General features: G+C 45.6%; 3 protein-coding genes across 3 annotated transcripts; all 3 read left to right on the top strand.

Annotated features, from left to right (window-relative positions):
* Nucleotides 1–2,358: 2,358 nt before the first annotated feature.
* On the top strand, nucleotides 2,359–3,375 carry LOC308306000 (zinc transporter ZIP6-like; the record flags this gene model as incomplete). The annotated part of the gene is made up of 1 exon (XM_080750899.1): nucleotides 2,359–3,375. One exon carries the CDS (start codon nucleotides 2,359–2,361, stop codon nucleotides 3,373–3,375), a length of 1,017 nt encoding a protein of 338 aa, XP_080607025.1.
* A 4,519-nt stretch (nucleotides 3,376–7,894) lies between these two features.
* Nucleotides 7,895–8,911, top strand: LOC308305999 (zinc transporter ZIP6-like; the record flags this gene model as incomplete). Its single annotated transcript, XM_080750898.1, has 1 exon — nucleotides 7,895–8,911. One exon carries the CDS (start codon nucleotides 7,895–7,897, stop codon nucleotides 8,909–8,911), a length of 1,017 nt encoding a protein of 338 aa, XP_080607024.1.
* Nucleotides 8,912–13,407: 4,496 nt separating this feature from the next.
* LOC308305998 (zinc transporter ZIP6-like) lies at nucleotides 13,408–14,424 on the top strand (the record flags this gene model as incomplete). The annotated part of the gene is made up of 1 exon (XM_080750897.1): nucleotides 13,408–14,424. The coding sequence occupies one exon, from the start codon at nucleotides 13,408–13,410 to the stop codon at nucleotides 14,422–14,424; it is 1,017 nt and encodes a 338-aa protein (XP_080607023.1).
* Nucleotides 14,425–25,908: the final 11,484 nt, after the last annotated feature.

Here is a 25,908-nt window from a genome sequence, read left to right as displayed (position 1 = left end):
ACACATAAAGTAAATGACTTCAGGGACAGAACGGCCCATACAAGGAGATATGCATGTGTGTCGTGTTTGCACCGCTCAGGTTGGATTTTACAAAATTATTGTTGGTTTGTGTACAACAGTAGGTTGTTTATTATCATTAAATAAGCATAATCTTAAAATTGGGATGGGAGTCAAATGGCGTAATGGGTTATACCATTTGACATTGCAATGTCAAATCTAATTTGACAGGCATTATCATGGACACCTATACGTAAATACAGAATTTTAATTAACAATGTTTTCCTGAGAACTCCACACAGAAATGCAGAAATTATTCAGGCACAATTTAGCCACCTTTATTTGCCACAAGACGTCATAGAGGGTCCACAGGGTCATCAGAGCTGTCAGGGACAGAACGGCCCAAACATGCAAACGTGAATATCCCTATGGATAGCGTCTCAACAGCACATGGCTGGTTCTACAGTCTGCATGGATAGGGTCTCACAGCACATGTGGCTAGGTTAAAAAGTATTAAAATGGAAGTAGCTCACAACGCCATCTGGAGGCTATGAGCCCAGGATCTCAAATAGCTAGCCTGATTTCAGACTCTGCGCTGGAGATTGAGTCTGACATTGTCCCATTGACAAGAGATTTCAAAGGGGAGGGGATTTGAAATGTGAAATTCCATATCACAAGAGATCTGGTGGGGTTGTGTTCCCCCCTCCCCCTCCCCTCTATAACAGGAATAAAACACGTTGTTGTCTTTGATGCTTTCATTGATTAGAGAGATCACTAATGAGGTGTGCACAACCCCCTTTGAAGTTCAAAGGGAGCAATTAAGAGCTCTGGCTGAGCTCCCCCTCCCTCCACTGTTTCTGTTAATTTTCTGTTTCTGCTGATTTGCTGTCTCGTTAGACCCACCCCCTCCTCCGAGGCTCCGACTCTCATTGGCCTGGTCTTGCCTCAGACCAGAGAAACTCTAGGTTCATTACGCAACACCAGACCAAGAGAACCAGTCCGCTCAGAGAGTGGGCGGGTCTATGGGCTGGAGTCAGGCAATCAAATAACCTTTTCTATATGTGCACACAGGTTCTTATACCAGGGCTGAGCAGAGAATAACCTGGCGGTCGCTTATCTCCCGATAGGGAGTCTTACTGGTAAGTATTGAGGTACAGTATGACATTTGTATCGCACAGTCCCAGAAAGTAAAGAAATAAGTGTTAAATTGAGCGGTAATTAACATTCTCTCTGCTCTATCTTAACGCAGTGGGGACGTGTCCACTAGGTAGGGTTTAGTGCAGCCCAGCAGCAGTGCTCTATTCCTCACTGTGTTATGGAAGTTAGAGTGATACTTGTTCTCACAGTCATCCTCTGTAGGCAGGACTGTTCGGCCACTCCAATTCCTATTCTGACATCAGGGATCTCTATATATGGGCATAGCTGTTCCTCTGCCCGATCTGTCCGCATTTGTTGGCTTTGTGTGCTTCTGGTTGCTTGGAAACATGAATGTGTACAAAAGCTATATAAAGGCATGCAATGTGCCATGACGTGGCATGACGTCACAGTGGTGATTAATTTGACCTTTAAAAGGCAGGTGTCGAAGGATTCTGAACCGTTCCCCTTCATCCAGGAGCAGATAGAAGTTATTATCTTCCACTCAGCAGGTGTAATTACTGTACAGCATTCTAAACGCTGATCAACAGAATAAAGCACATAGTGGGAGCGGTTTGCACCACTCAAAAAGGACAACACATCAGAATGATGATGGGTGGTAAGATTACATTGAGAGCATGTCTGGCTGTGCTGTGGATTCTTTCTGTAGTGGTACACAGCCAGAGAGCAGAAGCCACTCAACAACAACATCTAGAGTCTATATTCCACCAGTACGGGGAGAACGGTAGCATGTCTCTGGCAGGCCTGGAGCGTCTACTGCACAGTGCCGACCTGGACAGCATCAGGACGGCCATGGTTCAACATTACGACGAGCAGCTGGGCCAAGAAAGTAGCCATCCTTATTTTGGCAATCACCATCCGGATCAACATGGCAAGTGCAACAACACCGACCACGACCATGACCACGGCGAACATGACCATGGCCACGGCGAACATGACCATGGACACGGCGAACATGACCATGGACACGGCGAACATGACCATGGACACGGCGAACATGACCATGGACACGACGAACATGACCATGGACACGGCGAACATGACCACGGCCACGGCGAACATGACCACGGACACGGCGAACATGACCACGGACACGGCGAACATGACCACCCCCCAAAAAATGCCACCACAGCATGGGTGGGTGGCATTGTGTCCGTCACAGTGATCAGTCTTGCATCTCTGCTTGGGGTATTCCTCATCCCTCTGATGAAGCACTCCTTCTACAATTTCCTTCTCAGCTTCCTGGTTGCGTTGGCAGTGGGCACCCTCTGTGGAGACGCTTTGCTTCACCTCATCCCCCATTCCCAAGGTGGTCACCACCACCACCACCACAGTCATAGTGTCCTTGAAGAGCATGAGGAGCACGAGGAGAGTCTTGACGGGGTGTGGAAGGGTCTGATGGTGTTGGCAGGAATCAACTCCATGTTGCTCATGGAACACTTGCTGACTCTGGGAAAGATGTACTATCACAAGAACCACAACAAAGACCCCTCAGTGACCTGCGACAGAATGGGCATCGATGTAGAGGGTCAGGAGATGCGGGCTCTGCCCCACCCGCTGCCAGTCGACATTTCTGTGACCCCCAGTCATCCCCCAGTTCTGGTGGATGACTGTGAGAGCGCCGCCGGGGGGCCCACGCATCAACGTCAATACAACCACATACTGAACCACCACCACCAGCCACACAGGCATCACCACTCCCAGGAGCACATCCAAGAGGCTGGGATCGCCACACTGGCCTGGATGGTTCTCATGGGAGACGGCTTGCACAACTTCACTGATGGCCTGGCAATAGGCGCTGCCTTTAGTGATGGCTTGACCAGTGGTCTCAGTACCTCTCTAGCTGTCTTCTGCCATGAACTTCCTCATGAACTGGGTGACTTTGCGGTGCTGTTGAAGGCGGGTATGAGTGTGCGCCAGGCTATCATCTACAATCTGTTGTCGGCCATGCTTGCCTACGTGGGCATGTTTATTGGCATTTCTATTGGACACTACTATGAGAACATAGTCGTATGGATCTTTCCTTTCACCGCTGGACTTTTTCTCTATGTGGCCCTGGTGGACATGCTACCAGAAATAATACATAAAGATGCTAGGAACCAAGGCTTCAGAAGTCAGAGTGGCTTCTATCTGCTGCAGAATGCTGGCATATTGCTTGGTTTCTGCATCATGCTGATTATCGCCATCTTTGAACCGAAACTGCAACAGAAGCTGGGCGATTAATAATGAACAAAATTATGTTGGACCTTAGTCCAACATCATCCTAAATAAGATTCAAGAAGTTCGTTTGATTTTAACATCACCCTACTGATGAAAACAAGCAAGGAAAAAAAAATCATCGGGTACTAATGAAAACCACTACGGGGGGGGGGGGGGGGGGTCTACAACTATTACACATTACACTGATTAGTGTAAAATTAGAGTAAAATGTATTGTGTACTCTGCCAGTAGGCCACCAACAAAATAATTTCAAACAGTACACTAACTACAATATGTATGTGAAAACATTTGAGGTGAGAAATAAGACAGAAAAAAGAGGAAAAAATAATATATATATATATATATATATATAATATATATATATAAAATAACATGGCCCTGACTGTGTGGGGCCCCAGGCAGCCACTGAACCTTGCCTACAGCAAGGTACGGCCCTACACTGCCTGCCCTACAGGCCATTATTTGGGAAAACTTTTGAAAAAAATTGTGATTATGAAAAGTGAAGACACATCTGAAGGTGGAAAAATAGATGGTCAGCGAGTCAGAAGCATTATTGATTTTTGTATTATATTTCTTGAACAATTGAACAACTGATGATGGACCCGGAGTTCCAGATGGACAGATACACAAGTGGCATGGTACACTTTTTTTTTTTTTTTTTTTTTAAGATTTATTTGGCTTTTATGCCTTAATGACACACAGCAAAGGTCGAGATTCGAACCTGCGACAAAAGCCTAGACTGGTAAGCCAGCGGGCGCCCCAGGCTGGTACGCATTCTGAAGGTTGTGAGATTCAGCACTGCCTCTCTGTCTGTCTTGCAGTGCGCTACTGTGGACACAAGGCAGTCGCTTTATATCACATAGGGGGATGGTAGACATAAGCAGCCTAGCTTGGATTTTTACAATAAAAGGTTGCAAGTCATTACATGATGTATTTCAGCAAAAATAATACTGATTCAAACTAGAAAGACGCAATTGTTCAATTGCAAGTGTTGTTGCCGTAACGTGAGTCACACTTGCAAATTAATTCTTACCATTGAAGCTAATGGTGAAAGTGAATTCACTAATAAATGAATGGCAATATATGGAGATCTCTGTCAGTCCTTGTCACTTTCATGCCCACATATGGAGATCCCTTATTTCATCAATATTAAGCCCATATCTCGGAATGCCCATATATGGACATCAGCATTTTCCCATTTGGCTTCCATGTCGGTCTCATGTGGTCTATGATATCAAAACATCTATGATGTCAGTCATCTCCAAATTTGGGGAAAGTTTCTTTTTTGCATTTTCCCATTCAAGTCAGAGGAGAAAATTAATAACGTAACTCTTAGCAAAATGCAAGCATACGATTCCCGTTGAAGCCGGGCAATTTGACATATGGCTTGAGTGCGTGTATTGCCCAGGATTATAACATTAGGTAATTGACACGTAAAGTAATGGGTTACAAATAGTGGGCTAAAAAATTAACTGGAAAGCAAACCTTCATATATATTTTTGAGTGGTGCTAACCGCTCCTACTACATCTGGCTTGGTGTGTATGTATGTATGTATGAGCACGGATCTTCATGTATGGAGATAACTGACGTCACGGACAGAACGGCCCATACAAAAAGATATGCGAGTCTGTCGTGTTGCAATTCTTTTTTATTTAACCATTTTTGAGCAGTGTGAACAGCTCCTACATTTCACTCTGTCTGTACGGAATGTATTATGTATGCAGATCCGTGCTCGTACACATAAAGTAAATGACTTCAGGGACAGAACGGCCCATACAAGGAGATATGCATGTGTGTCGTGTTTGCACCGCTCAGGTTGGATTTTACAAAATTATTGTTGGTTTGTGTACAACAGTAGGTTGTTTATTATCATTAAATAAGCATAATCTTAAAATTGGGATGGGAGTCAAATGGCGTAATGGGTTATACCATTTGACATTGCAATGTCAAATCTAATTTGACAGGCATTATCATGGACACCTATACGTAAATACAGAATTTTAATTAACAATGTTTTCCTGAGAACTCCACACAGAAATGCAGAAATTATTCAGGCACAATTTAGCCACCTTTATTTGCCACAAGACGTCATAGAGGGTCCACAGGGTCATCAGAGCTGTCAGGGACAGAACGGCCCAAACATGCAAACGTGAATATCCCTATGGATAGCGTCTCAACAGCACATGGCTGGTTCTACAGTCTGCATGGATAGGGTCTCACAGCACATGTGGCTAGGTTAAAAAGTATTAAAATGGAAGTAGCTCACAACGCCATCTGGAGGCTATGAGCCCAGGATCTCAAATAGCTAGCCTGATTTCAGACTCTGCGCTGGAGATTGAGTCTGACATTGTCCCATTGACAAGAGATTTCAAAGGGGAGGGGATTTGAAATGTGAAATTCCATATCACAAGAGATCTGGTGGGGTTGTGTTCCCCCCTCCCCCTCCCCTCTATAACAGGAATAAAACACGTTGTTGTCTTTGATGCTTTCATTGATTAGAGAGATCACTAATGAGGTGTGCACAACCCCCTTTGAAGTTCAAAGGGAGCAATTAAGAGCTCTGGCTGAGCTCCCCCTCCCTCCACTGTTTCTGTTAATTTTCTGTTTCTGCTGATTTGCTGTCTCGTTAGACCCACCCCCTCCTCCGAGGCTCCGACTCTCATTGGCCTGGTCTTGCCTCAGACCAGAGAAACTCTAGGTTCATTACACAACACCAGACCAAGAGAACCAGTCCGCTCAGAGAGTGGGCGGGTCTATGGGCTGGAGTCAGGCAATCAAATAACCTTTTCTATATGTGCACACAGGTTCTTATACCAGGGCTGAGCAGAGAATAACCTGGCGGTCGCTTATCTCCCGATAGGGAGTCTTACTGGTAAGTATTGAGGTACAGTATGACATTTGTATCGCACAGTCCCAGAAAGTAAAGAAATAAGTGTTAAATTGAGCGGTAATTAACATTCTCTCTGCTCTATCTTAACGCAGTGGGGACGTGTCCACTAGGTAGGGTTTAGTGCAGCCCAGCAGCAGTGCTCTATTCCTCACTGTGTTATGGAAGTTAGAGTGATACTTGTTCTCACAGTCATCCTCTGTAGGCAGGACTGTTCGGCCACTCCAATTCCTATTCTGACATCAGGGATCTCTATATATGGGCATAGCTGTTCCTCTGCCCGATCTGTCCGCATTTGTTGGCTTTGTGTGCTTCTGGTTGCTTGGAAACATGAATGTGTACAAAAGCTATATAAAGGCATGCAATGTGCCATGACGTGGCATGACGTCACAGTGGTGATTAATTTGACCTTTAAAAGGCAGGTCTCGAAGGATTCTGAACCGTTCCCCTTCATCCAGGAGCAGATAGAAGTTATTATCTTCCACTCAGCAGGTGTAATTACTGTACAGCATTCTAAACGCTGATCAACAGAATAAAGCACATAGTGGGAGCGGTTTGCACCACTCAAAAAGGACAACACATCAGAATGATGATGGGTGGTAAGATTACATTGAGAGCATGTCTGGCTGTGCTGTGGATTCTTTCTGTAGTGGTACACAGCCAGAGAGCAGAAGCCACTCAACAACAACATCTAGAGCAGGGGTCTTCAACGTTTTCAGGCCGGGGACCCCCAAACTGATGGGGAGATGGAGCAGGGACCCCCTACCACCTCGTAAGGTGGGGGGGTCGGGGCTACGACATATTTTTTATTTTAAACATGTACAAGTTACAGCGAGCAGGGTGGGCCGTACCACAACCATTTCTAAACATACTACTTATTAACTGAGAACAAATGTTAATAATATGTCAATAGCAATCATGTATTCAAGCTATTCAAAATGGATAGAATCATGATTTATTTTTAAACATAAATGTGGAAAATGGCAAAAAAAAAAAAAAAAGGAAAAACATTTTTTGAAATCCTTTTTTTTTTTTTTTAAGCAATAATTTCGCGGACCCCCTGCAGTACCTCCGCGGACCCCCTAGGGGTCGCGGACCCCCTGTTGAAGACCCCTGATCTAGAGTCTATATTCCACCAGTACGGGGAGAACGGCAGCATGTCTCTGGCAGGCCTGGAGCGTCTACTGCACAGTGCCGACCTGGACAGCATCAGGACGGCCATGGTTCAACATTACGACGAGCAGCTGGGCCAAGAAAGTAGCCATCCTTATTTTGGCAATCACCATCCGGATCAACATGGCAAGTGCAACAACACCGACCACGACCATGACCACGGCGAACATGACCATGGCCACGGCGAACATGACCATGGACACGGCGAACATGACCATGGACACGGCGAACATGACCATGGACACGGCGAACATGACCATGGACACGACGAACATGACCATGGACACGGCGAACATGACCACGGCCACGGCGAACATGACCACGGACACGGCGAACATGACCACGGACACGGCGAACATGACCACCCCCCAAAAAATGCCACCACAGCATGGGTGGGTGGCATTGTGTCCGTCACAGTGATCAGTCTTGCATCTCTGCTTGGGGTATTCCTCATCCCTCTGATGAAGCACTCCTTCTACAATTTCCTTCTCAGCTTCCTGGTTGCGTTGGCAGTGGGCACCCTCTGTGGAGACGCTTTGCTTCACCTCATCCCCCATTCCCAAGGTGGTCACCACCACCACCACCACAGTCATAGTGTCCTTGAAGAGCATGAGGAGCACGAGGAGAGTCTTGACGGGGTGTGGAAGGGTCTGATGGTGTTGGCAGGAATCAACTCCATGTTGCTCATGGAACACTTGCTGACTCTGGGAAAGATGTACTATCACAAGAACCACAACAAAGACCCCTCAGTGACCTGCGACAGAATGGGCATCGATGTAGAGGGTCAGGAGATGCGGGCTCTGCCCCACCCGCTGCCAGTCGACATTTCTGTGACCCCCAGTCATCCCCCAGTTCTGGTGGATGACTGTGAGAGCGCCGCCGGGGGGCCCACGCATCAACGTCAATACAACCACATACTGAACCACCACCACCAGCCACACAGGCATCACCACTCCCAGGAGCACATCCAAGAGGCTGGGATCGCCACACTGGCCTGGATGGTTCTCATGGGAGACGGCTTGCACAACTTCACTGATGGCCTGGCAATAGGCGCTGCCTTTAGTGATGGCTTGACCAGTGGTCTCAGTACCTCTCTAGCTGTCTTCTGCCATGAACTTCCTCATGAACTGGGTGACTTTGCGGTGCTGTTGAAGGCGGGTATGAGTGTGCGCCAGGCTATCATCTACAATCTGTTGTCGGCCATGCTTGCCTACGTGGGCATGTTTATTGGCATTTCTATTGGACACTACTATGAGAACATAGTCGTATGGATCTTTCCTTTCACCGCTGGACTTTTTCTCTATGTGGCCCTGGTGGACATGCTACCAGAAATAATACATAAAGATGCTAGGAACCAAGGCTTCAGAAGTCAGAGTGGCTTCTATCTGCTGCAGAATGCTGGCATATTGCTTGGTTTCTGCATCATGCTGATTATCGCCATCTTTGAACCGAAACTGCAACAGAAGCTGGGCGATTAATAATGAACAAAATTATGTTGGACCTTAGTCCAACATCATCCTAAATAAAGATTCAAGAAGTTCGTTTGATTTTAACATCACCCTACTGATGAAAACAAGCAAGGAAAAAAAAATCATCGGGTACTAATGAAAACCACTACGGGGGGGGGGGGGGGGGGTCTACAACTATTACACATTACACTGATTAGTGTAAAATTAGAGTAAAATGTATTGTGTACTCTGCCAGTAGGCCACCAACAAAATAATTTCAAACAGTACACTAACTACAATATGTATGTGAAAACATTTGAGGTGAGAAATAAGACAGAAAAAAGAGGAAAAAATAATATATATATATATATATATAATATATATATTATGGCTGGGATGCGATTAAAAGTTTTAATCTAATTAATTACAGGCTCTGTGATTAATTAATCGCAATTAATCACATTTTAATCGCCCATCGATATTTGACCTGAGAAGCATTTTTTTCAAGTAAAACACATTTTGTTGTACGAGTGAATCAACTAGTGAGTTTTTTAAATCTAAATTTCGCATCCACTGGGCCAAGCAAAGCGCTCTGATCGGCTACTTCTCCCTTTGCGTTTGTTGTCTCTTCTTGGTTGGTGCATCGCTATGATCGGTATGCCCGAAACTGAAGGTTCTGTGGTGCAAAAACTAAGTGCGATTAAAATGCGTTAATTTTTTTAATCGCGTTAATTTTCTGTAATTAATTAATCGCAATTAATCAGTTAAAGTCCCAGCCTTAATATATATATAAAATAACATGGCCCTGACTGTGTGGGGCCCCAGGCAGCCACTGAACCTTGCCTACAGCAAGGTACGGCCCTACACTGCCTGCCCTACAGGCCATTATTTGGGAAAACTTTTGAAAAAAATTGTGATTATGAAAAGTGAAGACACATCTGAAGGTGGAAAAATAGATGGTCAGCGAGTCAGAAGCATTATTGATTTTTGTATTATATTTCTTGAACAATTGAACAACTGATGATGGACCCGGAGTTCCAGATGGACAGATACACAAGTGGCATGGTACACTTTTTTTTTTTTTTTTTTTTTAAGATTTATTTGGCTTTTATGCCTTAATTGATAGGACAATAGACTGACAGGTAATGGGGAGAGAGGGAGTGACACACAGCAAAGGTCGGGATTCGAACCTGCGACAAAAGCCTAGACTGGTAAGCCAGCGGGCGCCCCAGGCTGGTACGCATTCTGAAGGTTGTGAGATTCAGCACTGCCTCTCTGTCTGTCTTGCAGTGCGCTACTGTGGACACAAGGCAGTCGCTTGACATAAGCAGCCTAGCTTGGATTTTTACAATAAAAGGTTGCAAGTCATTACATGATGTATTTCAGCAAAAATAATACTGATTCAAACTAGAAAGATGCAATTGTTCAATTGCAAGTGTTGTTGCCGTAACGTGAGTCACACTTGCAAATTAATTCTTACCATTGAAGCTAATGGTGAAAGTTAATTCACTAATAAATGAATGGCAATATATGGAGATCTCTGTCAGTCCTTGTCACTTTCATGCCCACATATGGAGATCCCTTATTTCATCAATATTAAGCCCATATCTCGGAATGCCCATATATGGACATCAGCATTTTCCCATTTGGCTTCCATGTCGGTCTCATGTGGTCTATGATATCAAAACATCTATGATGTCAGTCATCTCCAAATTTGGGGAAAGTTTCTTTTTTGCATTTTCCCATTCAAGTCAGAGGAGAAAATTAATAACGTAACTCTTAGCAAAATGCAAGCATACGATTCCCGTTGAAGCCGGGCAATTTGACATATGGCTTGAGTGCGTGTATTGCCCAGGATTATAACATTAGGTAATTGACACGTAAAGTAATGGGTTACAAATAGTGGGCTAAAAAATTAACTGGAAAGCAAACCTTCATATATATTTTTGAGTGGTGCTAACCGCTCCTACTACATCTGGCTTGGTGTGTATGTATGTATGTATGAGCACGGATCTTCATGTATGGAGATAACTGACGTCACGGACAGAACGGCCCATACAAAAAGATATGCGAGTCTGTCGTGTTGCAATTCTTTTTTATTTAACCATTTTTGAGCAGTGTGAACAGCTCCTACATTTCACTCTGTCTGTACGGAATGTATTATGTATGCAGATCCGTGCTCGTACACATAAAGTAAATGACTTCAGGGACAGAACGGCCCATACAAGGAGATATGCATGTGTGTCGTGTTTGCACCGCTCAGGTTGGATTTTACAAAATTATTGTTGGTTTGTGTACAACAGTAGGTTGTTTATTATCATTAAATAAGCATAATCTTAAAATTGGGATGGGAGTCAAATGGCGTAATGGGTTATACCATTTGACATTGCAATGTCAAATCTAATTTGACAGGCATTATCATGGACACCTATACGTAAATACAGAATTTTAATTAACAATGTTTTCCTGAGAACTCCACACAGAAATGCAGAAATTATTCAGGCACAATTTAGCCACCTTTATTTGCCACAAGACGTCATAGAGGGTCCACAGGGTCATCAGAGCTGTCAGGGACAGAACGGCCCAAACATGCAAACGTGAATATCCCTATGGATAGCGTCTCAACAGCACATGGCTGGTTCTACAGTCTGCATGGATAGGGTCTCACAGCACATGTGGCTAGGTTAAAAAGTATTAAAATGGAAGTAGCTCACAACGCCATCTGGAGGCTATGAGCCCAGGATCTCAAATAGCTAGCCTGATTTCAGACTCTGCGCTGGAGATTGAGTCTGACATTGTCCCATTGACAAGAGATTTCAAAGGGGAGGGGATTTGAAATGTGAAATTCCATATCACAAGAGATCTGGTGGGGTTGTGTTCCCCCCTCCCCCTCCCCTCTATAACAGGAATAAAACACGTTGTTGTCTTTGATGCTTTCATTGATTAGAGAGATCACTAATGAGGTGTGCACAACCCCCTTTGAAGTTCAAAGGGAGCAATTAAGAGCTCTGGCTGAGCTCCCCCTCCCTCCACTGTTTCTGTTAATTTTCTGTTTCTGCTGATTTGCTGTCTCGTTAGACCCACCCCCTCCTCCGAGGCTCCGACTCTCATTGGCCTGGTCTTGCCTCAGACCAGAGAAACTCTAGGTTCATTACGCAACACCAGACCAAGAGAACCAGTCCGCTCAGAGAGTGGGCGGGTCTATGGGCTGGAGTCAGGCAATCAAATAACCTTTTCTATATGTGCACACAGGTTCTTATACCAGGGCTGAGCAGAGAATAACCTGACGGTCGCTTACCTCCCGATAGGGAGTCTTACTGGTAAGTATTGAGGTACAGTATGACATTTGTATCGCACAGTCCCAGAAAGTAAAGAAATAAGTGTTAAATTGAGCGGTAATTAACATTCTCTCTGCTCTATCTTAACGCAGTGGGGACGTGTCCACTAGGTAGGGTTTAGTGCAGCCCAGCAGCAGTGCTCTATTCCTCACTGTGTTATGGAAGTTAGAGTGATACTTGTTCTCACAGTCATCCTCTGTAGGCAGGACTGTTCGGCCACTCCAATTCCTATTCTGACATCAGGGATCTCTATATATGGGCATAGCTGTTCCTCTGCCCGATCTGTCCGCATTTGTTGGCTTTGTGTGCTTCTGGTTGCTTGGAAACATGAATGTGTACAAAAGCTATATAAAGGCATGCAATGTGCCATGACGTGGCATGACGTCACAGTGGTGATTAATTTGACCTTTAAAAGGCAGGTCTCGAAGGAATCTGAACCGTTCCCCTTCATCCAGGAGCAGATAGAAGTTATTATCTTCCACTCAGCAGGTGTAATTACTGTACAGCATTCTAAACGCTGATCAACAGAATAAAGCACATAGTGGGAGCGGAGGACAACACATCAGAATGATGATGGGTGGTAAGAGGACATTGAGAGCATGTCTGGCTGTGCTGTGGATTCTTTCTGTAGTGGTACACAGCCAGAGAGCAGAAGCCACTCAACAACAACATCTAGAGTCTATATTCCACCAGTACGGGGAGAACGGTAGCATGTCTCTGGCAGGCCTGGAGCGTCTACTGCACAGTGCCGACCTGGACAGCATCAGGACGGCCATGGTTCAACATTACGACGAGCAGCTGGGCCAAGAAAGTAGCCATCCTTATTTTGGCAATCACCATCCGGATCAACATGGCAAGTGCAACAACACCGACCACGACCATGACCACGGCGAACATGACCATGGCCACGGCGAACATGACCATGGACACGGCGAACATGACCATGGACACGGCGAACATGACCATGGACACGGCGAACATGACCATGGACACGACGAACATGACCATGGACACGGCGAACATGACCACGGCCACGGCGAACATGACCACGGACACGGCGAACATGACCACGGACACGGCGAACATGACCACCCCCCAAAAAATGCCACCACAGCATGGGTGGGTGGCATTGTGTCCGTCACAGTGATCAGTCTTGCATCTCTGCTTGGGGTATTCCTCATCCCTCTGATGAAGCACTCCTTCTACAATTTCCTTCTCAGCTTCCTGGTTGCGTTGGCAGTGGGCACCCTCTGTGGAGACGCTTTGCTTCACCTCATCCCCCATTCCCAAGGTGGTCACCACCACCACCACCACAGTCATAGTGTCCTTGAAGAGCATGAGGAGCACGAGGAGAGTCTTGACGGGGTGTGGAAGGGTCTGATGGTGTTGGCAGGAATCAACTCCATGTTGCTCATGGAACACTTGCTGACTCTGGGAAAGATGTACTATCACAAGAACCACAACAAAGACCCCTCAGTGACCTGCGACAGAATGGGCATCGATGTAGAGGGTCAGGAGATGCGGGCTCTGCCCCACCCGCTGCCAGTCGACATTTCTGTGACCCCCAGTCATCCCCCAGTTCTGGTGGATGACTGTGAGAGCGCCGCCGGGGGGCCCACGCATCAACGTCAATACAACCACATACTGAACCACCACCACCAGCCACACAGGCATCACCACTCCCAGGAGCACATCCAAGAGGCTGGGATCGCCACACTGGCCTGGATGGTTCTCATGGGAGACGGCTTGCACAACTTCACTGATGGCCTGGCAATAGGCGCTGCCTTTAGTGATGGCTTGACCAGTGGTCTCAGTACCTCTCTAGCTGTCTTCTGCCATGAACTTCCTCATGAACTGGGTGACTTTGCGGTGCTGTTGAAGGCGGGTATGAGTGTGCGCCAGGCTATCATCTACAATCTGTTGTCGGCCATGCTTGCCTACGTGGGCATGTTTATTGGCATTTCTATTGGACACTACTATGAGAACATAGTCGTATGGATCTTTCCTTTCACCGCTGGACTTTTTCTCTATGTGGCCCTGGTGGACATGCTACCAGAAATAATACATAAAGATGCTAGGAACCAAGGCTTCAGAAGTCAGAGTGGCTTCTATCTGCTGCAGAATGCTGGCATATTGCTTGGTTTCTGCATCATGCTGATTATCGCCATCTTTGAACCGAAACTGCAACTGAAGCTGGGCGATTAATAATGAACAAAATTATGTTGGACCTTAGTCCAACATCATCCTAAATCAAGATTCAAGAAGTTCGTTTGATTTTAACATCACCCTACTGATGAAAACAAGCAAGGAAAAAAAAAATCATCCGGTACTAATGAAAACCACTACGGGGGGGGGGGGGGGGTCTACAACTATTACACATTACACTGATTAGTGTAAAATTAGAGTAAAATGTATTGTGTACTCTGCCAGTAGGCCACCAACAAAATAATTTCAAACAGTACACTAACTACAATATGTATGTGAAAACATTTGAGGTGAGAAATAAGACAGAAAAAAGAGGAAAAAATAATATATATATATATATGAAGAGTTCATTTGCAAAAACAGATAAAAGCCATTTTGGAAAAAAATGAGATAACTATTGTAAATAAGAGTTAACTTAGAGTTTTATTAGAATATAAAATCAATTTTGTTGTTAAGGCAGATATATCCCATTCTAAACGCCCTCAAAGATCAGGTTTTGTAGCAAAAACAGACAAGTGACATAGCTCTTTGTTTGCAGAAACAGATAAATCCATTGGGCAGCGTGTTTAGACCATGTGATCCAAGATGGTGCCCCATTATGCACCAAACTTGTCTCAAACATTGTTCAGGGGTCTGCCATGAGGATAGTCAAACCAGGGGCCATGTTTGGCCCCCAGGGGCCATGTGTGGCCCCCAGGTGCCTCTGGGTGCCACAGGCGCACTGTTGCCCCGTTTTGCACCAAACTTCTCTCAAAGACTGTTCCAGAAGTCTGTCATGAAGATAGTCACACCAGGGGCCATGTGTGGCTCCGAGGGGCCATGTGTGGCCCCCAGGGGCCTCTGGGTGCCATAGGCGCACTGTTGCCCCATTATGCACACTGTTGCCACCATTATGCACCAAAAGTGTCTCAAACACTGTTCAGGGGTCTGCCATGAGGATAGTCACACCAGGGGCCATGTGTGTCTCCCAGGGGCCATGTGTGGCCCCAAGGGGCCTCTGGGTGCCGTAGGCAGACTGTTGCCCCATTATGCACCAAACTTGTCTCAAACACTGTTCCAGGGGTCTGCCATGAAGATAGTCACACCAGGGGCCATGTGTGGCTCCCAGGAGCCATGTGTGGCCCCCAGGGGCCTCTGGGTGCCATAGGCGCACTGTTGCCCCATTATGTGCACTGTTGCCCCATTATGCACCAAATGTGTCTCAAACACTGTTCAGTGGTCTGCCATGAGCAAAGTCACACCAGGGGCCATGTGTGGCTCCCAGGGGCCATGTGTGGCCCCCAGGGGCCTCTGGGTGCCATAGGCGCACTGTTGCCCCATTATGCACACTGTTGCCCCATTATGCACCAAAAGTGTCTCAAACACTGTTCAGGGGTCTGCCATGAGGAAAGTCACACCAGGGGCCATGTGTGGCTCTCAGGGGCCATGTGTGGCCCCCAGGGGCCTCTGGGTGCCATAGACGCACTGTTGCCCCATTATGCACCAACATTTTCTCAAACAATGTTCAGGGGTCTACCATGTGGCCCCATGTGGCGTGTGGCTCCCAGTGGCCCCTGATATACAGGGGCCCCTGATGAGGCCTGTGAGGTGGCCCCTGGTGTGACTATTGTCATGGTAGACCCATGGACAGTATTTGTGCCATATTTGGTGCAGATCAGAGCAGCAGTGCGCCTTTGGCACCTGGGGACCCCAGGGGCCACTGATATGGCACACTGGGGCCCCTGGTTTAGCCCTTTGTGTGACTATTGTCATGGCAGACCCTTAAACAGTGTTCATGCTAAGTTTGATGCAGATTGGAGCAATGGTGTGCCTTTGGCACCCCGGGGCCCCCGGGGGCCCCTGATATGGTACACTGGGGCCCCTGGTTTAGCCCTTTGTGTGACTATTGTCATGGCAGACCCTTAAACAGTGTTCATGCTAAGTTTGATGCAGATTGGAGCAAGGGTGTGCCTTTGGCACCCTGGGGCCCCCGGGGGCCCTTGATATGGTACACTGGGGCCCCTGGTGTGGCCTGTGAGGTGGCCCCTGGTGTGACTATTGTCATGGTAGACCCCTGAAAAGTGGTTGTGCCAAGTTTGGTGCAGATTGGAGCAACGGTGCACCTTTAGCACCCCAGGGGCCCCTGAGTTGTCCCCTATTGTGCCCCCTGGTGGCTACATGTGGCCCCTATAAAAGTACAGACTACTTAAGTATGTTGTCAAAACTTTGTTTTTTCTCTCCTGTAAAATTCTGGAAATCCTTTTTGCGTCCTCGATATGGCAAAATTCAATGGTGAAACATCAATTGTGGAGTTATCTGTTTTTGATAAAAAACGACTGTTGGAGTTATCTGTTTTTGCCAAAAAAATAAGTTTAAATTAAAAGAAAAACTATTTTCTAATAAAGTAACATTTTTTATGATACATCTATTTTGTTAAGTCATTTTTACTTAGTCAAATCCACCCAACTTCAGTTTGATTGATATTACTTTGAGTGCACAATAAAAAAGCTGGATTTGTGAACATTTATAAAAACGGAGTTATCTGTTTTTGCAAATGAACTCTTCATATATATATATATAATATATATATATATAGAATAACATGGCCCTGACTGTGTGGGGCCCCAGGCAGCCACTGAACCTTGCCTACAGCAATGTACGGCCCTACACTGCCTGCCCTACAGGCCATTATTTGGGAAAACTTTTGAAAAAAATTGTGATTATGAAAAGTGAAGACACATCTGAAGGTGGAAAAATAGATGGTCAGCGAGTCAGAAGCATTATTGATTTTTGTATTATATTTCTTGAACAATTGAACAATTGATGATGGACCCGGAGTTCCAGATGGACAGATACACAAGTGGCATGGTACACTTTTTTTTTTTTTTTTTTTTTTTAAGATTTATTTGGCTTTTATATGCCTTAATTGATAGGACAATAGACTGACAGGTAATGGGGAGAGAGATGGGGAGTGACACACAGCAAAGGTCGGGATTCGAACCTGCGACAAAAGCCTAGACTGGTAAGCCAGCGGGCGCCCCAGGCTGGTACGCATTCTGAAGGTTGTGAGATTCAGCACTGCCTCTCTGTCTGTCTTGCAGTGCGCTACTGTGGACACAAGGCAGTCGCTTTATATCACATAGGGGGATGGTAGACATAAGCAGCCTAGCTTGGATTTTTACAATAAAAGGTTGCAAGTCATTACATGATGTATTTCAGCAAAAATAATACTGATTCAAACTAGAAAGACGCAATTGTTCAATTGCAAGTGTTGTTGCCGTAACGTGAGTCACACTTGCAAATTAATTCTTACCATTGAAGCTAATGGTGAAAGTGAATTCACTAATAAATGAATGGCAATATATGGAGATCTCTGTCAGTCCTTGTCACTTTCATGCCCACATATGGAGATCCCTTATTTCATCAATATTAAGCCCATATCTCGGAATGCCCATATATGGACATCAGCATTTTCCCATTTGGCTTCCATGTCGGTCTCATGTGGTCTATGATATCAAAACATCTATGATGTCAGTCATCTCCAAATTTGGGGAAAGTTTATTTTTTGCATTTTCCCATTCAAGTCAGAGGAGAAAATTAATAACGTAACTCTTAGCAAAATGCAAGCATACGATTCCCGTTGAAGCCGGGCAATTTGACATATGGCTTGAGTGCGTGTATTGCCCAGGATTATAACATTAGGTAATTGACACGTAAAGTAATGGGTTACAAATAGTGGGCTAAAAAATTAACTGGAAAGCAAACCTTCATATATATTTTTGAGTGGTGCTAACCGCTCCTACTACATCTGGCTTGGTGTGTATGTATGTATGTATGAGCACGGATCTTCATGTATGGAGATAACTGACGTCACGGACAGAACGGCCCATACAAAAAGATATGCGAGTCTGTCGTGTTGCAATTCTTTTTTATTTAACCATTTTTGAGCAGTGTGAACAGCTCCTACATTTCACTCTGTCTGTACGGAATGTATTATGTATGCAGATCCGTGCTCGTACACATAAAGTAAATGACTTCAGGGACAGAACGGCCCATACAAGGAGATATGCATGTGTGTCGTGTTTGCACCGCTCAGGTTGGATTTTACAAAATTATTGTTGGTTTGTGTACAACAGTAGGTTGTTTATTATCATTAAATAAGCATAATCTTAAAATTGGGATGGGAGTCAAATGGCGTAATGGGTTATACCATTTGACATTGCAATGTCAAATCTAATTTGACAGGCATTATCATGGACACCTATACGTAAATACAGAATTTTAATTAACAATGTTTTCCTGAGAACTCCACACAGAAATGCAGAAATTATTCAGGCACAATTTAGCCACCTTTATTTGCCACAAGACGTCATAGAGGGTCCACAGGGTCATCAGAGCTGTCAGGGACAGAACGGCCCAAACATGCAAACGTGAATATCCCTATGGATAGCGTCTCAACAGCACATGGCTGGTTCTACAGTCTGCATGGATAGGGTCTCACAGCACATGTGGCTAGGTTAAAAAGTATTAAAAAGGAAGTAGCTCACAACGCCATCTGGAGGCTATGAGCCCAGGATCTCAAATAGCTAGCCTGATTTCAGACTCTGCGCTGGAGATTGAGTCTGACATTGTCCCATTGACAAGAGATTTCAAAGGGGAGGGGATTTGAAATGTGAAATTCCATATCACAAGAGATCTGGTGGGGTTGTGTTCCCCCCTCCCCCTCCCCTCTATAACAGGAATAAAACACGTTGTTGTCTTTGATGCTTTCATTGATTAGAGAGATCACTAATGAGGTGTGCACAACCCCCTTTGAAGTTCAAAGGGAGCAATTAAGAGCTCTGGCTGAGCTCCCCCTCCCTCCACTGTTTCTGTTAATTTTCTGTTTCTGCTGATTTGCTGTCTCGTTAGACCCACCCCCTCCTCCGAGGCGCCGACTCTCATTGGCCTGGTCTTGCCTCAGACCAGAGAAACTCTAGGTTCATTACGCAACACCAGACCAAGAGAACCAGTCCGCTCAGAGAGTGGGCGGGTCTATGGGCTGGAGTCAGGCAATCAAATAACCTTTTCTATATGTGCACACAGGTTCTTATACCAGGGCTGAGCAGAGAATAACCTGGCGGTCGCTTATCTCCCGATAGGGAGTCTTACTGGTAAGTATTGAGGTACAGTATGACATTTGTATCGCACAGTCCCAGAAAGTAAAGAAATAAGTGTTAAATTGAGCGGTAATTAACATTCTCTCTGCTCTATCTTAACGCAGTGGGGACGTGTCCACTAGGTAGGGTTTAGTGCAGCCCAGCAGCAGTGCTCTATTCCTCACTGTGTTATGGAAGTTAGAGTGATACTTGTTCTCACAGTCATCCTCTGTAGGCAGGACTGTTCGGCCACTCCAATTCCTATTCTGACATCAGGGATCTCTATATATGGGCATAGCTGTTCCTCTGCCCGATCTGTCCGCATTTGTTGGCTTTGTGTGCTTCTGGTTGCTTGGAAACATGAATGTGTACAAAAGCTATATAAAGGCATGCAATGTGCCATGACGTGGCATGACGTCACAGTGGTGATTAATTTGACCTTTAAAAGGCAGGTCTCGAAGGAATCTGAACCGTTCCCCTTCATCCAGGAGCAGATAGAAGTTATTATCTTCCACTCAGCAGGTGTAATTACTGTACAGCATTCTAAACGCTGATCAACAGAATAAAGCACATAGTGGGAGCGGTTTGCACCACTCAAAAAGGACAACACATCAGAATGATGATGGGTGGTAAGAGGACATTGAGAGCATGTCTGGCTGTGCTGTGGATTCTTTCTGTAGTGGTACACAGCCAGAGAGCAGAAGCCACTCAACAACAACATCTAGAGTCTATATTCCACCAGTACGGGGAGAACGGTAGCATGTCTCTGGCAGGCCTGGAGCGTCTACTGCACAGTGCCGACCTGGACAGCATCAGTACGGCCATGGTTCAACATTACGACGAGCAGCTGGGCCAAGAAAGTAGCCATCCTTATTTTGGCAATCACCATCCGGATCAACATGGCAAGTGCAACAACACCGACCACGACCATGACCACGGCGAACATGACCATGGCCACGGCGAACATGACCATGGACACGGCGAACATGACCATGGACACGGCGAACATGACCATGGACACGACGAACATGACCATGGACACGGCGAACATGACCACGGACACGGCGAACATGACCACGGACACGGCGAACATGACCACGGACACGGCGAACATGACCACCCCCCAAAAAATGCCACCACAGCATGGGTGGGTGGCATTGTGTCCGTCACAGTGATCAGTCTTGCATCTCTGCTTGGGGTATTCCTCATCCCTCTGATGAAGCACTCCTTCTACAATTTCCTTCTCAGCTTCCTGGTTGCGTTGGCAGTGGGCACCCTCTGTGGAGACGCTTTGCTTCACCTCATCCCCCATTCCCAAGGTGGTCACCACCACCACCACCACAGTCATAGTGTCCTTGAAGAGCATGAGGAGCACGAGGAGAGTCTTGACGGGGTGTGGAAGGGTCTGATGGTGTTGGCAGGAATCAACTCCATGTTGCTCATGGAACACTTGCTGACTCTGGGAAAGATGTACTATCACAAGAACCACAACAAAGACCCCTCAGTGACCTGCGACAGAATGGGCATCGATGTAGAGGGTCAGGAGATGCGGGCTCTGCCCCACCCGCTGCCAGTCGACATTTCTGTGACCCCCAGTCATCCCCCAGTTCTGGTGGATGACTGTGAGAGCGCCGCCGGGGGGCCCACGCATCAACGTCAATACAACCACATACTGAACCACCACCACCAGCCACACAGGCATCACCACTCCCAGGAGCACATCCAAGAGGCTGGGATCGCCACACTGGCCTGGATGGTTCTCATGGGAGACGGCTTGCACAACTTCACTGATGGCCTGGCAATAGGCGCTGCCTTTAGTGATGGCTTGACCAGTGGTCTCAGTACCTCTCTAGCTGTCTTCTGCCATGAACTTCCTCATGAACTGGGTGACTTTGCGGTGCTGTTGAAGGCGGGTATGAGTGTGCGCCAGGCTATCATCTACAATCTGTTGTCGGCCATGCTTGCCTACGTGGGCATGTTTATTGGCATTTCTATTGGACACTACTATGAGAACATAGTCGTATGGATCTTTCCTTTCACCGCTGGACTTTTTCTCTATGTGGCCCTGGTGGACATGCTACCAGAAATAATACATAAAGATGCTAGGAACCAAGGCTTCAGAAGTCAGAGTGGCTTCTATCTGCTGCAGAATGCTGGCATATTGCTTGGTTTCTGCATCATGCTGATTATCGCCATCTTTGAACCGAAACTGCAACTGAAGCTGGGCGATTAATAATGAACAAAATTATGTTGGACCTTAGTCCAACATCATCCTAAATAAAGATTCAAGAAGTTCGTTTGATTTTAACATCACCCTACTGATGAAAACAAGCAAGGAAAAAAGAAATCATCGGGTACTAATGAAAACCACTACGGGGGGGGGGGGGGGGTCTACAACTATTACACATTACACTGATTAGTGTAAAATTAGAGTAAAATGTATTGTGTACTCTGCCAGTAGGCCACCAACAAAATAATTTCAAACAGTACACTAACTACAATATGTATGTGAAAACATTTGAGGTGAGAAATAAGACAGAAAAAAGAGGAAAAAATAATATATATATATATATATAATATATATATATAAAATAACATGGCCCTGACTGTGTGGGGCCCCAGGCAGCCACTGAACCTTGCCTACAGCAAGGTACGGCCCTACAATGCCTGCCCTACAGGCCATTATTTGGGAAAACTTTTGAAAAAAATTGTGATTATGAAAAGTGAAGACACATCTGAAGGTGGAAAAATAGATGGTCAGCGAGTCAGAAGCATTATTGATTTTTGTATTATATTTCTTGAACAATTGAACAACTGATGATGGACCCGGAGTTCCAGATGGACAGATACACAAGTGGCATGGTACACTTTTTTTTTTTTTTTTTTTTTTTAAGATTTATTTGGCTTTTAAGCCTTAATTGATAGGACAATAGACTGACAGGTAATGGGGAGAGAGATGGGGAGTGACACACAGCAAAGGTCGGGATTCGAACCTGCAACAAAAGCCTAGACTGGTAAGCCAGCGGGCGCCCCAGGCTGGTACGCATTCTGAAGGTTGTGAGATTCAGCACTGCCTCTCTGTCTGTCTTGCAGTGCGCTACTGTGGACACAAGGCAGTCGCTTTATATCACATAGGGGGATGGTAGACATAAGCAGCCTAGCTTGGATTTTTACAATAAAAGGTTGCAAGTCATTACATGATGTATTTCAGCAAAAATAATACTGATTCAAACTAGAAAGACGCAATTGTTCAATTGCAAGTGTTGTTGCCGTAACGTGAGTCACACTTGCAAATTAATTCTTACCATTGAAGCTAATGGTGAAAGTGAATTCACTAATAAATGAATGGCAATATATGGAGATCTCTGTCAGTCCTTGTCACTTTCATGCCCACATATGGAGATCCCTTATTTCATCAATATTAAGCCCATATCTCGGAATGCCCATATATGGACATCAGCATTTTCCCATTTGGCTTCCATGTCGGTCTCATGTGGTCTATGATATCAAAACATCTATGATGTCAGTCATCTCCAAATTTGGGGAAAGTTTATTTTTTGCATTTTCCCATTCAAGTCAGAGGAGAAAATTAATAACGTAACTCTTAGCAAAATGCAAGCATACGATTCCCGTTGAAGCCGGGCAATTTGACATATGGCTTGAGTGCGTGTATTGCCCAGGATTATAACATTAGGTAATTGACACGTAAAGTAATGGGTTACAAATAGTGGGCTAAAAAATTAACTGGAAAGCAAACCTTCATATATATTTTTGAGTGGTGCTAACCGCTCCTACTACATCTGGCTTGGTGTGTATGTATGTATGTATGAGCACGGATCTTCATGTATGGAGATAACTGACGTCACGGACAGAACGGCCCATACAAAAAGATATGCGAGTCTGTCGTGTTGCAATTCTTTTTTATTTAACCATTTTTGAGCAGTGTGAACAGCTCCTACATTTCACTCTGTCTGTACGGAATGTATTATGTATGCAGATCCGTGCTCGTACACATAAAGTAAATGACTTCAGGGACAGAACGGCCCATACAAGGAGATATGCATGTGTGTCGTGTTTGCACCGCTCAGGTTGGATTTTACAAAATTATTGTTGGTTTGTGTACAACAGTAGGTTGTTTATTATCATTAAATAAGCATAATCTTAAAATTGGGATGGGAGTCAAATGGCGTAATGGGTTATACCATTTGACATTGCAATGTCAAATCTAATTTGACAGGCATTATCATGGACACCTATACGTAAATACAGAATTTTAATTAACAATGTTTTCCTGAGAACTCCACACAGAAATGCAGAAATTATTCAGGCACAATTTAGCCACCTTTATTTGCCACAAGACGTCATAGAGGGTCCACAGGGTCATCAGAGCTGTCAGGGACAGAACGGCCCAAACATGCAAACGTGAATATCCCTATGGATAGCGTCTCAACAGCACATGGCTGGTTCTACAGTCTGCATGGATAGGGTCTCACAGCACATGTGGCTAGGTTAAAAAGTATTAAAATGGAAGTAGCTCACAACGCCATCTGGAGGCTATGAGCCCAGGATCTCAAATAGCTAGCCTGATTTCAGACTCTGCGCTGGAGATTGAGTCTGACATTGTCCCATTGACAAGAGATTTCAAAGGGGAGGGGATTTGAAATGTGAAATTCCATATCACAAGAGATCTGGTGGGGTTGTGTTCCCCCCTCCCCCTCCCCTCTATAACAGGAATAAAACACGTTGTTGTCTTTGATGCTTTCATTGATTAGAGAGATCACTAATGAGGTGTGCACAACCCCCTTTGAAGTTCAAAGGGAGCAATTAAGAGCTCTGGCTGAGCTCCCCCTCCCTCCACTGTTTCTGTTAATTTTCTGTTTCTGCTGATTTGCTGTCTCGTTAGACCCACCCCCTCCTCCGAGGCTCCGACTCTCATTGGCCTGGTCTTGCCTCAGACCAGAGAAACTCTAGGTTCATTACGCAACACCAGACCAAGAGAACCAGTCCGCTCAGAGAGTGGGCGGGTCTATGGGCTGGAGTCAGGCAATCAAATAACCTTTTCTATATGTGCACACAGGTTCTTATACCAGGGCTGAGCAGAGAATAACCTGACGGTCGCTTATCTCCCGATAGGGAGTCTTACTGGTAAGTATTGAGGTACAGTATGACATTTGTATCGCACAGTCCCAGAAAGTAAAGAAATAAGTGTTAAATTGAGCGGTAATTAACATTCTCTCTACTCTATCTTAACGCAGTGGGGACGTGTCCACTAGGTAGGGTTTAGTGCAGCCCAGCAGCAGTGCTCTATTCCTCACTGTGTTATGGAAGTTAGAGTGATACTTGTTCTCACAGTCATCCTCTGTAGGCAGGACTGTTCGGCCACTCCAATTCCTATTCTGACATCAGGGATCTCTATATATGGGCATAGCTGTTCCTCTGCCCGATCTGTCCGCATTTGTTGGCTTTGTGTGCTTCTGGTTGCTTGGAAACATGAATGTGTACAAAAGCTATATAAAGGCATGCAATGTGCCATGACGTGGCATGACGTCACAGTGGTGATTAATTTGACCTTTAAAAGGCAGGTCTCGAAGGAATCTGAACCGTTCCCCTTCATCCAGGAGCAGATAGAAGTTATTATCTTCCACTCAGCAGGTGTAATTACTGTACAGCATTCTAAACGCTGATCAACAGAATAAAGCACATAGTGGGAGCGGTTTGCACCACTCAAAAAGGACAACACATCAGAATGATGATGGGTGGTAAGAGGACATTGAGAGCATGTCTGGCTGTGCTGTGGATTCTTTCTGTAGTGGTACACAGCCAGAGAGCAGAAGCCACTCAACAACAACATCTAGAGTCTATATTCCACCAGTACGGGGAGAACGGTAGCATGTCTCTGGCAGGCCTGGAGCGTCTACTGCACAGTGCCGACCTGGACAGCATCAGGACGGCCATGGTTCAACATTACGACGAGCAGCTGGGCCAAGAAAGTAGCCATCCTTATTTTGGCAATCACCATCCGGATCAACATGGCAAGTGCAACAACACCGACCACGACCATGACCACGGCGAACATGACCATGGCCACGGCGAACATGACCATGGACACGGCGAACATGACCATGGACACGGCGAACATGACCATGGACACGGCGAACATGACCATGGACACGACGAACATGACCATGGACACGGCGAACATGACCACGGCCACGGCGAACATGACCACGGACACGGCGAACATGACCACGGACACGGCGAACATGACCACCCCCCAAAAAATGCCACCACAGCATGGGTGGGTGGCATTGTGTCCGTCACAGTGATCAGTCTTGCATCTCTGCTTGGGGTATTCCTCATCCCTCTG

Source organism: Nannobrachium achirus, assembly GCF_963921795.1.
Source record: "Nannobrachium achirus genome assembly, chromosome: 20".
In the NCBI taxonomy this organism is placed as follows: Eukaryota; Metazoa; Chordata; class Actinopteri; order Myctophiformes; family Myctophidae; genus Nannobrachium; species Nannobrachium achirus.
Note: the sequence above shows the minus strand (reverse complement) of the source record. Positions and strands in the feature narration are given on the sequence as shown.